A 15,350-nucleotide genomic window follows, 5' to 3' on the forward strand; every position below is an offset into this window, starting at 1 on the left:
ATACCACATCCTTTTTCCACTCTCTGCTGTACTTGACCAAAAGACGAGACTAGCCGCAGGGCCTGATCAAAGGCCTTTAAGCAGCCATTGAGATTGGACTGGCACCACACTACACCCAATGCCCACTTTAAAGAAGCAGATTGTTTGTGCAGCGGGTTCCTACTTTTGCCAGTATAACATAAAAAAAAGAATATTGACAATCCTGTCAAAGGAAAGTTATGTTATTGTTTACTTGTATGAAAAGACTAAAGCAAAGCATCAATTCAAATGAACATTTTGATTACAATGTAAACCCAAAAGAACTGAAGTTCACCATTTATGCTGAGCGGTACAGCCATTACTCCTCCCTCTGAACCTTGCAAAGCAGTGATATTTCCATGTAATGACTGCCTATTTATTTATCTATATATTTATCTATATATTTATTTATTATGTGTTTTATAAAGCGTGAACTAGACCCGCAAGGGTATCAGAGCGCTTTACAGGATTCACAAGTGGTATACAAAAGAACTTAGGCGGGGCGGATACATTAGGGATAAAATAGATGGATAATTTTTACAAGAACCCGGTTTTGCTCGGATCCCAGGGTGTATACATTTGGGAGGATAACAGGTAGGTACATTTTACACTAAACAGGCGGTGCCGGGTGGATATCATCCGGAAAAACCATGGTGAAGCCGTAATAGGAGGTAGAACAAAGTCGCTGAGGTGACTGTAATGCAAACGAGTTAGGAAAGGAATTTGCCCATTAGGAAGGTTTTGGCCTCCTTTTTGAAGTGCGCCACAGATGGGATTCTTCTAATGGCAGGCGGGAGTGAATTTCAAATTCTTGGTGCGGCCCCAGAGAAGGCCCAATTGTATGGTTTTTTTTTTCACAAGCTTGCTGGTTGGAGCAAAAAGTCTTTGGCTGACCGGGAGATTCCGGCTCCTTTGGATATCACGAGTTTCTGGGTGAGAAATGCATGGGTATTGGAGTATAAAGCCTTGAGTGATGCAAGCCAGCTTAAGTTGGATTCTGCCTCAAGGGAAAGCCTGTATTCTGTTGTGTGCCTAGATGCTGGCGTTCCCTCGGTTGTCTCAAAAAATATTACGAGACAGTTTCTGAGGAAGACCCGCACTGCAGAAGCATATGTTACGTACCTGTAACACACATCTTGGCATCCTTTATTGTTTCTTTACATACACCTTCTCTGCCTCTTTAAGAGGAAAATTATGTTGGTTTTTCAAAGTGTGACAGAGCAGTAAATGTCTAATAGCCTTGCTGAGAAGAGGATTCTAGTGTTCCTCTGGATCCCATCAGGGTCTCCTTGCAGCCGGCCTACTGATGACTCCTGTGAGTTATGTTTTTTAAATGTATTTGACCTCGAGTCAGAGTAGGTGAAGAATGTAGCATGAAGTCACATTAGACTAGACCAAGCTGGTGAACCAGTTTTACAGCCGTCCGGGCTGATTGCAGTTGTGCCAACTTAACCCTAGCTGTTTCTGTCTGCTACCCTGGTATGAATGGCTTAAGTGCTGTTGAGTGATTAATTAGCAGGCCCCTGGCCCAGTATGTTGTGCTCTGCCTCTGTTCGCTAGCCTAGTTGGAGAAACACATTCATGCCTCTAATCTAACATCTCCATCCTTCGAGGCTATTGGAGATTGAAAGTAACACATAAAGTCAGGTGGGCAAAATAAACCTGATTTGGATTCCAGAGAAGAGTGCTGCATGGGCTATATATCTAAATGCGAATGTGCTATTTGACCCTCCATCTCAGGAAACACATGAATGCCTTTGCTCCATTTTTGCTTCACTTAGAGAAAATTAGAGATCACAGAATAGGAAACAAACCAGATTTGGGATCCAGTGAAAGGTACAGTATATATTCTATTTACATGTGAACGATTGATGGACCTGTAAATAATGAGTTGAACATTACATATTGTAGTAGGTGTGCACTACAGCAACGTGGCTCTACCATTTACATCGGCCCCTTTTATTGCTAACTAAAATACTCATTTGCCATAAGCAAATGCGCTCTTTTGATGAATACGAATGACTGTGTCTGCTGCAATTCTGTGAAAGGTCCCTCCTAGCATTGTGGCAAACAAATGTTCACCTGAAGTGTGGGCATGTGCTACCCCTTGGATTAATCAAGGTTTACCAGGCGCATTTAGATCATCTTTATTTTTTTTAAATATTTTGCTGTTTACTAGTCCATTTTCGAATCTTGCCATTAACAAATAATCAGTGCGCATCTTCTGTTCTTTGTTGGTGAATTCTTTGTTCCTTCTAACAGGTTGGGGTAGACTTTACTGGCTCAAATGGAGACCCACGATCACCAGATTCTCTGCATTACATTAGTCCCAATGGAGTGAATCAGTACCTAACAGCGATCTGGTCTGTCGGGATGGTCATTCAAGATTACGATACGTATGTCTACTTCTCTTCCTCATTTGATTTGAAATGATGCATTTATAAAGGGCTCTGCTAACAAGTCACATTAAAGGATTCGGATGTGTACGTTTTTACATTAAAAAAAATTGGCCCTGGTTAGGTCTGCAAGAAAGTGACTTAAAATTACAGATGCAAGATGCTAAGTAGGAAAACAAAGTGGTGCTATTATTTGGTCGAAAAATTCTCACTGCTAAAAGGACCACAATATTGGCAATGTGAAGGCTTTGCAAAAAAAGCCAGATAAATTCTATGGTGGTCGCTGTGGTTAATATAGTGAAGTGTCGAAGGTAGAGTTAGGGTCAGAGTATCTGCGAACCAGATATGTTTAAGAGCCATATTCAGCTCTAATTGTAAGTAGTGTAGACATTAGTAAGGCCCTAATAAAAGGCATTCCAATAGCTGTGATGAGAACAAATAGTTGTTACATTAAATTGTTTTAATGTAGGATGGAGTAAATCCATGATCTCAACATGACTCAAAGAGGGTAAACGCTGGCTGTCAGACACATCCATAAGGCTATGGAGTTAACATAAGCTTGGGATCAAACCTCAGCCTAAGATGGGATCTGGTTTCAAAACGATGGGGATGGGAGTGGATGGAGGTGCAATCCAAACCGGAAGAGTCTCGTAAAAAACTATTATTTTTAGTTTTGCTTGAGCTTAGCTTCCGAGAGATAAAGTTCTTACATCAACCAATAGGAGAATTGCATTGCTGAAAGTGAAGTTTGGGTCCTATTCATTGGGTCTTCTTATAGTCTTTCTAATACTCTGTTTTCAGTGTCTTGCTTTCATCACCTCTCTCTGAACTGTGTCCCACTGGCTGACTACTTTTGTCTAAGATGTGGACCCAGCTCTGGAAACCAAAGACAATGCTGCCCGCTTTGTAGGCTCAAAACTCGCGTAGCGAGTAGTAGTAACAGAAATATCAACGAGAATTGTTTAAGTTGATTGGCAGATGAAAACGGTCTTAAGGTCTGTATCCCAGTAAGACGAAAAGAAAGCTAAGGTTAAGATAATCGATAAAAAGAGACAAAGCACCGCATAAGTTTGAAAATAAATTGGATAGAGAAATTGGGAAGAAAGGTGATAGATAAGTGATAAAGCTCTGCCCTCATGTCAAAAGAATAGTATTATTGATACAGTTTTTTAAGGAATTAATATCCCTGCAATTTCGCCTTTCTATAGCTCAGAAAATGTGTTAAAATTACCATTCTTAATGGTGTTCATTTTATCTACCTCTGAAGGACTTGGGGTTGAATTAGCCTGACGTGCTTTACCGTCAGTGTGCTACCATTGTATATCAGGGTGCTAGTCAATATGCCCGTCTTCTGCTATCAGGTTGTTGCTTCTACCTGATCTTCTGTCATCTCTCTTTACAAAGTAGGAAACAGTTTAAGCTATTATTATTTTCAAATTCCCCATTCCTCTGGCTTGCTTCATCCATCATTCTGCTCGGGAGAGTTGGGCGTCATTCTATATCTGTGCTTCTCAAACGTATTAGAACCACAACCCCATTTTTAGAATGGCAAACTTTCTCGACCCGCCTAGCTAAACGGACATGAGGCAGGGGCGATTTTTAAAATGTAATAAAGTTGTTGTTCAAAATGCTGTGAATTACCAACATAAAGTACTCTACTTTTTGTGTGTTCCTCTGTAACAGTAGGTAGTAAATGTCATGACGTTGACCACGCCTTTCGATATGTCTTCATATGACTGTGGCCAAGATGTTGATCTGCTCATAAAGGTAGCGGATGGTGCACTGGAGCTAGAACACGTTTTAGTGTGTTGCTGGCCTGTGGCATCTGTTCACTAAACTCGCAAGGCCTCTGAAAAATATTATTGTTAATACGAGTAATTTTAGCAGATTCGAAAAAAGCCTTTCAGCAGAAGAGTATGGGGATAAAGTCGCCTGTCCATTTTCGTTTTAAAACAAAGCCCTATGGTATATTTTGGACTCCATAAATAAATATTTCAGGTTTCTATAGCACAAACACTGTTGAAGGTATGGGTACTCACAAATACTTTCCCAGGGGTCAAAACGTTTGGTTGGTGGTGTGACAGAGGGCCACATTGACGCCAGCAGGGGGCTGGGGGGTTAAGTTTGGTGTAGGCGACATGACACATGTACAACTTAACTACAGTCTGAATCGCACAATGTGGAACCAGAAAACCTGGGATCAATTCTGGCTTCCCCACTTGACCAAACTATGTGATTATAGACATTTTTTTTAATTTTACTTCCCCTGCATTATCACATATAAGAGGGCCTTGAAATGCATGACATCAGGACATGTATCGAACAAAACCTTCTCCTGTGTTTTATTTAACTATAATATTCATGGTCATCCAAAGGGTGCACATAACAACTGACTTGCCTCTTAGTTTACTATTGGTATTGTTTCCAGCATGGGGAGGGGGGAGCATGAATGTTTCTAAATTTATGTTTGAAAACTATCACTTTTAAATAAAAATACTTCAGTACACTGATATAATCTGATACTAAGGTGAAACGATCCTGCATGTTAATTAAATGGATTTTGAAGAGCCTGCAGCAAGATGTCTTTATACATTTAGGTGTTCCTAAAGTTAAGCAGTGGACACCCTAGTTACTCCCACTCTGTAACCTTTTAATAAATGCTTCCCTATTTATTTAACATATTTGTAATGTTAGTGATATGTCGAGTAAACAGCAGCCCAATTCTGCTGTTGACCAGAGGGCTGCACATAAAGGTTAGGAGGGCCGTATGCGGCTTTGCTGAGCTGTACTTTTAGTATTACTGGTCTAAGGGCATTGGAGCGCTCTACATGAGCACCAGATTACATTATATAAGGTCCTATTTATTTTATTTTAAGCCCAGGAGAGACTTTCTATACCCCAGCATGTTTGTCATATAGTTCATTTTAAAAGCTCCTCTCGTTTTGCAGTCAGGGAAAGAAAAGTAAACACCAATCCCCATGTTAAGCTGCAAATTATCAGGCGACATAGTCTGACATTTGACCTCTGTCTGAAGCACAGTAAATGCGACGAGATAAATACAAACTGATAAATACCAACGGTAAAGTCATCTTTATTTATTGCTCTTTCACGGCCTATCAGAAATTGGCTGATGGCCCACAGTTTGGGAAACGCTGTTCTATATAATTAAATTATTGTTTCATTTATTTCAGGGACAAGATGTTCCCAGCGTTTGGATTTGGTGCTCAAGTACCACCTTCATGGCAGGTAAAGAATCTCCTACGCTGCTCATTTTGACATCAAATTCTCTCATAAAATGGTTCTTGAAGACTCATGCCACCTCGGATTAATTTCTACTTCCTCAAACTACTCATACCCCCTTCGAATGTATCTCACATATACCCACACCAATGTTCATACCTATCACAGTTTCAATGTTAGAGGGGGCTGGTAATTCCTCCAGAGAGTTGTATAAAATCTTAGACACTTTCACTAAACCAACTGTATGTGAAAGTCCAGACGAATTCTCTCAACTCTTGTGTAATAACATCTCCCAATTTTTTGAGGACAAAATTGAGATAATTTATAAAAAAATTATCACTGCCCAATACCCCAGTGACTCGGAGTATTCCAGTATAAATCATTCCCCTGCTACATCTAGAGGTGTTCTTCTCACCCTCCCTGAGATTAGCCATAGTGAAACCCAAACACTAATTATTAATATGAAAACAGGATCCCCTCTTGACTTGATACCAGCTAAAATTATTGCCACCTTGAATACAATTGTTTGTCCCACAATTCAAAAGATTCTGAATCTTTCTTTTAAAGAAGGCCAGCTCCCTCAGCAGTGGAAGGAGGCAGTTGTGAACCCAATACGGAAGAACACGGCCTTACCATGGACAGAACTCTCCAACCTCCGTCCCATCTCTCTCTTGCCTTTTTTAGGTAAATTGGCCGAGAAGCACGTAAACATCCATGTTTCCAGGTTCATAGAGGCGACAGGGGGCCTGGACCCATCACAATCTGGGTTCAGGCCCAACTACAGCACAGAGTCAGCGCTCCTCTCCGTGACTGATAACATCAAGATGTCACAGGATAGAGGAGGATCAATGATTCTGGTGCTGCTAGACCTGTCGGCGGCTTTTGATACTGTGTCTCATGAGATTCTTCTCGGCCGATTGCAGAGAGTGGGTATTGGAGGATTGGCACTGTCCTGGTTGGAGAGCTTTCTCTCCGGCTGCTCACAATCTGTTAGCATGGGACCCTATCGTTCCACCTCGAGGGTACTCTCTAAGGGGGTGCCACAGGGCTCATGTCTAAGCCCCACATTATTTAATGTGTATGTGGCCCCCCTTGCAGCGATTGTGAGAAGGTTTGGGTTCACACCAGTGTCATATGCTGATGACACACAGCTGCTTTTTCCTTTTAACTCTCTGACACCCGATGTGAAGAACAAATTTGCCGAGGGCATGAGAGCGGTGTCCCACTGGATGGCTACCAACTGCCTCCAGTGTAATGTCGGGAAGACGGAGGTAATGCTATTTGGGAAAGCTAGCATGCTCTGGTCTCCCGACTGGTGGCCTTTAGATCTTGGCCCCGTCCCATGCCCAAAGCCAATTGTTAAGAACTTGGGGGTAAAACTAGATCAGACTTTGAGTTTAAAGGAACATGCTAACTTTGTTACAGGAGCTTGTTTTAGAACAATTGGCCAGTTAAGGCGAATCTTCCCCATGCTGCCTGACAATCACAAGAAGACCCTTGTACAGGCACTGGTGATAAGTCGCCTAGACTACTGCAACGGCCTCCTCATATCAGCAAACGAGGAGGCGTTAAATCGTTTGCAGGTGGTCCAAAATACGGCAGCCAGATTAATTCTGAATGCTCCCGCAAGGACCCCGTCCAAACCTCTGTTAAGTCATCTTCATTGGTTGCCCATACGACAACGTGTCACATTTAAAATCTGTTGCTTAGTGCACAAATGTCTCTATGGGCAAGGCCCCAAATATCTGGCACAAAAATTTCAGATATATAAACCTGAACGTTTATTACGTTCGAGCAATCAATGCCTACTGGAAACCCCCAATGTAAAAAAAGTCAGACAAGGTGGACGTGCTCTATCATTTATTGGCCCTACCATGTGGAATAAACTTCCTTCTGACCTAAGACACAATGACAACCACCTGTGTTTTAGGAAGACCCTAAAAACTCTCCTGTTTCAGATGGCATAATTCTTCATATGGCTTCCACAGAAACAACATACTTCAGAACTTTTGCGAGCAAAGCGCGGAGATACCTTCTGGTCGATTCCTGCGCGATACAAGCAATTAAATAAATAAATAAATGTAACTGCTACCCCATTTTATGACAATTGCTCATAAGAACTCCAGTTTGTTGATTTGCTATTATCCTATTTGCTCATTCCTCAACTTTTTCTGCACCCTCTTCTTTACACCTCATCATAAACATATTGTCCATTCAGGGCAGTTGTTTACCCTGGCCAGGGAAAGGAGCAGCCACAGGTCACCACCCATGTCTGTGTCTTACAAGGCCCTCTCCCTCTACTTTACTCCTACATAAATCAGTTTGCAGCGTGAATCTTTCTTGATTCACTATACTATGCATTATTCCGCCATCTATTGGTTGGGTCCGTAATTGTAGTCTTTTTTTTTTTTTCTTGGCCCAGGTGGGTGTTGACATACCACCATTTGGTGTCCTTCGTGATGTCGAAGCGCTTCCTCCGGAAGCATCCACCTTTGGTCGCCATCTTCAGATTATTTTTTTTGCTGTTGGGTCTGCATCGTTACCGAGGAGTTCCAGAGATTTGAAGAGAGAATCGACGAAATAGCAAAGAACCCACGAAAATCACTGATTTCAACTGACACTCGTGTCTTTTCTACCCTCTTCCCTGTAGACCTGATGTGGTGGTGTTGAACGTGAAGGCTGCCACTTTCCATACACTTGTCCTGCAGGCCTGCAGTTAGCTGGGGTTTGTGATGAGAGAGGAGAATTTTTAGTTCCCTGTGCTCCCCTTCGAGTTTTCCCGGAAGTGATGGCCATGGTGAGAGCACACCATTGTCAACGATCTCCATTCTACGGTGAGCCTCCTGTCATCCTTGGGGTTCATTATCATTGTGTTAACGTCAAACCTTACTCCTTCTCATATGCTCTCCTTCATCAGAGCCATTCTGGACATGGTTCAGTTTGGTGCCTTTCTCTGGCGGAAAAGAGTCCATGACATTCGGACTATGATCCCATTCTTTTAGTCTCGGTCCTGGATTTCAATGAGGTAGACTCTGAGGCTGTTGAGATGGATGGCCTCCTGCATCCTGCTAGTCAAGCACGCCAGGGGGCAAGTGGGCTTTGCAGTGGGATCTGAATTCCCAGTAGGACCAATGTCAAGGTGACCTCTACGACCACATTCAGGGCAGACAAGCTCAGCTGTTGGTGCCTAGCAGATCACAAATGACAGTTACATCCAGAGATGGTGCAAGTTTTCTTTCACAAATGGGGAAAATCTTGGCTCAGTTTGCTCGCCACCGCTGAGAACACACAATGCAAGCTGTTCTGTGGGATTGAGTTTCCAAGGCATCGCTCACACAGAGATTTGTTCCACCTCGAGTGGGACTTGAGATTTGTATGCCTCTCCACTGATATCTCTCCTGTCCTGAGTTCGCAAGAAGATAGGATTGAGCATCTGTCCTTTGATTAGGCCGCCCCTCTGGGAGGATCTGCTGTCATAGGACACGGGCAAGGTTCTGCATTCGGGCCTTCGCAATCTCCACCTTTGTGCTTGGAGATTCAACTGCGACAGCTGAACACCCCGACCTTCCTCCAGAAGTGGTTGATGTCATCTTAACAGCGAGGCATCCCTCGACAAAAACTGTGTCTGCCTGTTGTTAGGACAGATTTATAGCTGGTGCGGTGTTTCTCACAGACCTACTTCAGGCAAAATTATCTGATTTTTTGTTATTTGTTTTGTCCCTGGTCTGGCAAGGCTTTGCGCACCGCTAAAGTGTACCTTTTGGCTCTTTCAGCTTTTTTACAGTTTACAGATCAGCGCTCCATGCTGACGTCTCCATTTGTTGTTCAGATTTTGGAAGGGTTGTAAATATTGTATGCTCCCTCTTCTTTTGTCATTCCCCAGTGAGACATTCACCAAGAGAACGCTGACCTTTTGGATAAATCACACCAAAGAACACAAAGTGGACAATCATCTCTTTTTGGGATTTGCTGGAGAGAAAAATGGGCAAGGCTGTGCCAAGGGAACCATCTCCCACTGTATCATGCTCTGCATTAAGTTCTGCTACGCATTGACTAAAAAGCAACCTCCATAAGGACTGCCTGCCGGATTTTTGATGGGACTATACCTAGCCTCCTACCCCCCCGCCCCGCCCCCCCCCCCCCCACACACACACTACGATTGGAATCTATCCATTGATAGGGACCCAAGTCTAGGAATCTGCAAACTGGTCACATCAATTTGCTTTTGATGCTCTGCATTTGGGGGAGGAAGGGCACATATTGGTGCGCAGAGGTACTGTTGAAAAGTCTGTGGATCCAGTCTGATGTCTGGGGAATATACATAGGCAAAAGGTCAGGAATCTGCAGCTATATAGTCTCTCGAAGTTATTTATTTTGATCATCACATAGCGCTGAACCTGTGTGAGCAGTTTTCCACCTGTTATCACTAGTCGTACTTTTTTATTCCACATGCAAAACCGAATGCCATCTTCTCATGATACCTACTCTGGCTTTCTTCCCTCTTCTGCTCCGTCTTTACATTTTTTGAGTTCTTATTTCACATTTTGGATCACTCCCACTAATGTAACACATGATGCAATCATGATGTCACTGGCATTGAGTATAATAAAAAGCAAAGGCTGCACTTGCTTTGTGTTTTTGCTGTTTTTTCCAGAAGGGCTGTTGCTATATATATATATATTTACATTAGGAGAAGGCATAGGCAGCAGTTGGAAGCTGCAACCCAATGGCAGCAGTTCACGTCATCCTATGAAAACAGGCTTCCCAATGTTAGAAAAAGGGGTCCATGTTTGATGGACTTATTGCCTTGAAATGTAATGAGTGTTGTAAACCCTAGAAAGAGAGCAGGATGATAAATTATTAGTATAAACATAATCCCTTGGGGTATCATTCGGATGAGCCTCATTCCATGCCTACATATTAATATAAAGATCAATCAAATAAGTGCAAGATGTGGTCCAAGTCATACTAAGCGTTTGTTGCTCTGCTAAATTAGAAGTCCTGCTTAAGAAGCAAGATGTTTGGCCATCATAACCACTGTCTGCTTTTCAAATATTGGCGACAATAGTTCTACAGTATTTCTTAGAACTTGAATTAGATATTCAATATGGAGTTCCATTTTTTATGTGGATACTGCATCTTAATGTCGCTCCCAGCTCTGAATCTGGGTAAAATTATTTACAGGCTCCTCCTGTATGTTGTCAAATAGTACTCTTATGGTGTTTGCCTAAGATCCAGACCTAGTACAATGAAAATCATTGAAATGGAGATTCATCACAGTACCTCCCCTAAGACGGGGATTTCATTGAGGTGGCATCAACATTTACACAAGACTGCTTCCAAAGTTCGTTTTTATCTGCTAAGTCTCCCAACATGACAGACCTGTTTAAAATCTTGTAGGATTGACCTCCATGCTTCAGACATCTGGTCACAATTTTCATTTACTTTTGGCTTCAGAATTGAAATCCAAAAGCCAGTTTGCATTTCCTGGTTTAATCACTCCATAAACCCCTTAAGCAGGGGTCGTAATTTAGGGCCCACCTGTGACCTGGGCAGAAGAACTTAGCTGATCACTCTGGTCTAGATCTGTTTCTTCTCGCAAGAAGGCGACTGACAGCTTTCTATGTGTCTACAGGAGGCATAACTTCAGATGCCAGTTTAAGAAAGCCTCCTGATTGCTGCGCTACCTGAGGGGGTGTGAGAATCACCAGTACATCTTCTGATGTGACTAATATTGATCTCCATGAGTCTTTCACCAAGAATATATATTTATGCCTATGGCACACCTGATGCCAGGATGCGCCCGTCTATCTGTGTGTAGATGCCAGGATTTTTAGGACCCTGTACTCAGCCTAGATATCGTGAGCCATTCCTTAACTTTGACCTTGACATTGGCAGTGAAACTATCCAAGTAGCTCCTGAAGTTGACTCTGAAGCTAGGTTTCATAGCTTAGGGCTCTATTTAGCAACTGCAAGGAGTAGTGTTCCTCTATGGTTGAACTAAGCTCTGCAGAGCAGCAATGAATGACTTCTGTGACTTTATAATGGGACGGAACTTTGCCTCCTACATCTCAGTGTTTAGGATTAGAGGTTTTCAGCTTCATCCCGAAAGCATAAAGAGACGTGAATGCTCTCTAAGGGAGGCGTCCCTTTATTTGTGCTGGTTTGCGATTTAATCTGCTTGATTTGGGGTCCCATGGTACTGTGCTTTTGCATCACTAACATATTGGAGTTTGTTTGGAAACTTTTGATGCGCATCAGAGGCTTACAAACAAACTGAGGCTCAATCTATACTCAAAAGAATAATATGGTCTTAAAATAGGCTTCATCGAGCCAACTGTTATTATTAGGCTTTTAAAGTCATTATCCTTCCTCAATGGAATGTATTCCTGACTGACAGTTTCCGGTCTTTGTCGTAATTTTACACCGGTATAGATTTGTTTATCAATCTAGAGGTTCTCCGAGAAATTGCAGCCATGTGTTTGCTGATTATCTGGCAATAAGAATGTTCCCTGAAGGAAGTGAGATATTGGAAAGGAGTATAAATAGGTACCGCCTCTTTTACTTCAGGCTTTTCAATATTTGGAATGAGAGCCTGAGTCAAAAGCTAAAAGTGGGAGAGACTGCAAAACTCTAAGGAGTTTGGAAATATTAGAAACTATAAAGTTTAGTTGCACATGAGGAAAAGACGCCATTACGCAGCAAAGCAGATTCTACAGACCCATCTTGCTGTATCCATGACATTTATGAATTTAAAATGTGTTGTAATGTCGTGTCAAAGAGGGTTTGAGAGTTGGATCTGGAAACGTTAGAACTATACAGTAAAGCGAAGTCTATGAATAAAAGGTTAGGCACACTGGACCATAATTAGGATTAAATTGCAGCCTGGCTGAAACCGAGTGAAAATTAAAGTTTGCAATGCAAGTTAACAGTTGCAATCTTGTTTGTGTGTGCAGGCCTGGACTCTACTGCACGGTACTTTCTGATGTGCCTGTCTGCTCCATTCTCATTAACTCACGTAAGCATTAGAAAAAGTCTTTCTGCCTTTGCAGTGCACATACAAGTAAAATGTGGCAGCCAGATGGAGATTCGCTGTATATTGCTCAAGGGTTACACTTGCCAACTCAGCTGTATGTTTGTCCTGACATATGTGTTGAAGTACTCTGAGCGGTTCTACTTCTGGTCCAGAAGAGTAGATACTGGTACATGCAACGAAATGGTGCACTTGGGTAAGGTTGGTTCTGTTCTTGTCACAGTAAACAAGGAAGGGCCCAATTCTCTAATAAGTATTTCTTAAAAAGACTGAAATAGTCCTGTAAAGAGACAAGCCCTTTTCCCTCCCAGAATGGCATAGCTGAGTTTGGGAGCCTGGCCAGTAGCCACCCTGTTGTTTTGTAAAATAATTTAAAGTAGTATCAAAGTTGTTTGTGCCTGTAAGTATTAAAGTGTGATTTGCAATTAGCTTATCATGACTGTAATATCTGTGCTGGGGTCACATTACTGCCAATGTATACGAAAAGAGTAGCACATATATTGTGAACAAAAAGATAGAGATGGAGGAGGAGAACTTAACAAAAGTAACCATGTTTACCGCAAATTTTAATGTTTATAACTGAAGTTGTTCACTTTATTCATGCCGCCAGGTATCACACGAGTTTCCACTGAACTTTAACGCTGCAAACCCTTACTGTGCAGGTAAGTTTCCTTTTAACTATTTACTAATAAGAATCGTCTATTGTTTCTTTTTCAAAATGTCTGGATCTGTGGGGTATCATGACTCCTAGCAGCAGTCTAATAAAAATGGCAATTCCGGTCTATTAGAATGCAAGTTTTGCAGTTTATCTATTGGTGCACTCTCTCCATGTGACAAACTGGCCATCGGGTGCGGCTCACTCTTATGCGCTTCTTGTCACTGCACCCCTTATTTTTCTGTCAATTTTTCCTCTATACTGATAAGAAACTGATATTCACTCCTAATGGGCAAATTCCTCTCCTACAATCACCTCCGTAACCTGGCTTCACCTATCGCTATGGCACTATCCCTGGGCCTTTTTCTCCTTATGATACCCATCCGGCACTTCCGAGCAAACCTCCCTGGTGTTGAGACTGCTTTCTCTAGCTTAATGTATCGACTTGTTCTTACCCCAAAATGTATCCGGGTATTATGATTGTTTGTTTTACCAATATATTGGATCTACCTGTCTCTATCCCTTTGGCTCTCTCCCACCCTATGTCCTTGTATCCCACCTGTTACTACTGTAAAGCGCTCTGATACCCTCACGGGTCTGGTTTGCGCTCTATAAAACACTAAATAAATAGGTTAAGTACTATAAAAAATGCTGTTTGAGATAGACCGCACAAATCTAAGTGAGGACTGCTGGCAGCACATAAACACCCACACCAGTGAATTCTTATCCCCATCCTAAGCGGCCTTGCACGTCTCAGTGACTCCTCATCTCTGATGCAACACAGAGCACCTGTCACAGGTAGCCCTGGGATTTTTAGGATTTTGCCTGTTGCTGTCTGTCAGTCTGTCACCCCGCCCTTTCCCAACTAATCAGAGTTAGGAAGATTTGGATGAGAACGCAAGAGACTGAAAGCTAAAGCGGTGCCGTGCATCAGCATGGACCCTGTGCCATCAGGATCCCTCATCAGTTAAGTTTCACAGACAACAGTTAAGTACTTCTAGGGCTGCTGGGTAGAGGTGCTGAGTTACATTTAATATGTCTCCAGTCTCTGGGCAGATTTACTGGTAGGTTAGGCTCTCTGCTAGGATAAAGGGAAGAAACAACTTACTTTTATCATCTATGGCTATTTTTTCACTTCATTCTGAGCATGATCCATCCTGAATTCCAAGAAGTACGTCTGTTCAGAGGTCTCACCAGTAGATGGAGTAAGAGGGTGGGGCCATATTCCCATTCCACATGACCTCACTGCTAGATGTATTGAGAGGGTGAGCCACTCTCTCCCATCATTTGTTATCTAACTATGCATAAGAAGATGCAAGTGGAAGGAAGAGCGAGGTTCTCTTTCTTTTAGCTCAAGATCGGTGGTGGTATGAACTCTGAGGTCGAAGGATAAAAGATGTCAAGACAAGCTGACCTCTTTTAAAAGGGGCTCAGCATGTTGCATCGACTAATTGCCTGTCTTTCTCTGCTTGCTGGAGGCAGGACCTATAATTAGTTTTTTTCTGATGGAATCATGGGAAATTATATTTGATACATATTTCTTTATAAGGTAGAGTCTCTTATGTGCTGGCTAATACTTAAGAGTATTAGACTCTCATCCTGATGGTTAAAGGTTAATTTCCCACTTTCTGCACGAGTATGTATCTTGATGTTCCATCCCATTACAATACTTTTCAACGTTGTCTGGATTAAAAAAGAAGGGCCATTTTGGGCACTCGAGACCAACCTTGGGGTCCTCCTTGAGTGTACATGAGAGAATGTTTCTTTTCTCTCTGTCTCACTGTTCGGGGGCATTCCTGTGGCAAAAGCAAGTCACTGACTTCTTCAAAAAGGTTCCTGCAATGTGTCCTCCCCTTCCGGTTTCTTCTGCATGGCCTTCACAGATGCTGATGTTCTGTGCAGAACCTCATATAGTAAGTTCTTTATTGAGAAAAGGTAGTAAGATAATGTAGTTTACTGGCTAGTAATCCATGCATTATGTAATATTACAGCCTGCAAGGCTACTTCA

General features: G+C 42.3%; 1 protein-coding gene across 2 annotated transcripts in view; it reads left to right on the forward strand.

Annotated features, from left to right (window-relative positions):
• Positions 1 to 15,350, forward strand: part of CPNE3 (copine 3) — a 460,542-nt gene that overhangs the window by 369,935 nt on the left and 75,257 nt on the right. For both annotated transcript variants that reach the window (XM_086965964.1, XM_086965965.1), the window contains exons 11-13: positions 2,281 to 2,414; positions 5,606 to 5,660; positions 13,298 to 13,349. In XM_086965964.1, coding sequence (XP_086822090.1) covers positions 2,281 to 2,414; positions 5,606 to 5,660; positions 13,298 to 13,349 — 241 coding nt within the window. The remainder of the gene's footprint in view (positions 1 to 2,280; positions 2,415 to 5,605; positions 5,661 to 13,297; positions 13,350 to 15,350) is intronic.

The sequence above is a fragment of the Lissotriton vulgaris genome, chromosome 4_1 (assembly GCF_964263255.1).
Source record: "Lissotriton vulgaris chromosome 4_1, aLisVul1.2, whole genome shotgun sequence".
In the NCBI taxonomy this organism is placed as follows: Eukaryota; Metazoa; Chordata; class Amphibia; order Caudata; family Salamandridae; genus Lissotriton; species Lissotriton vulgaris.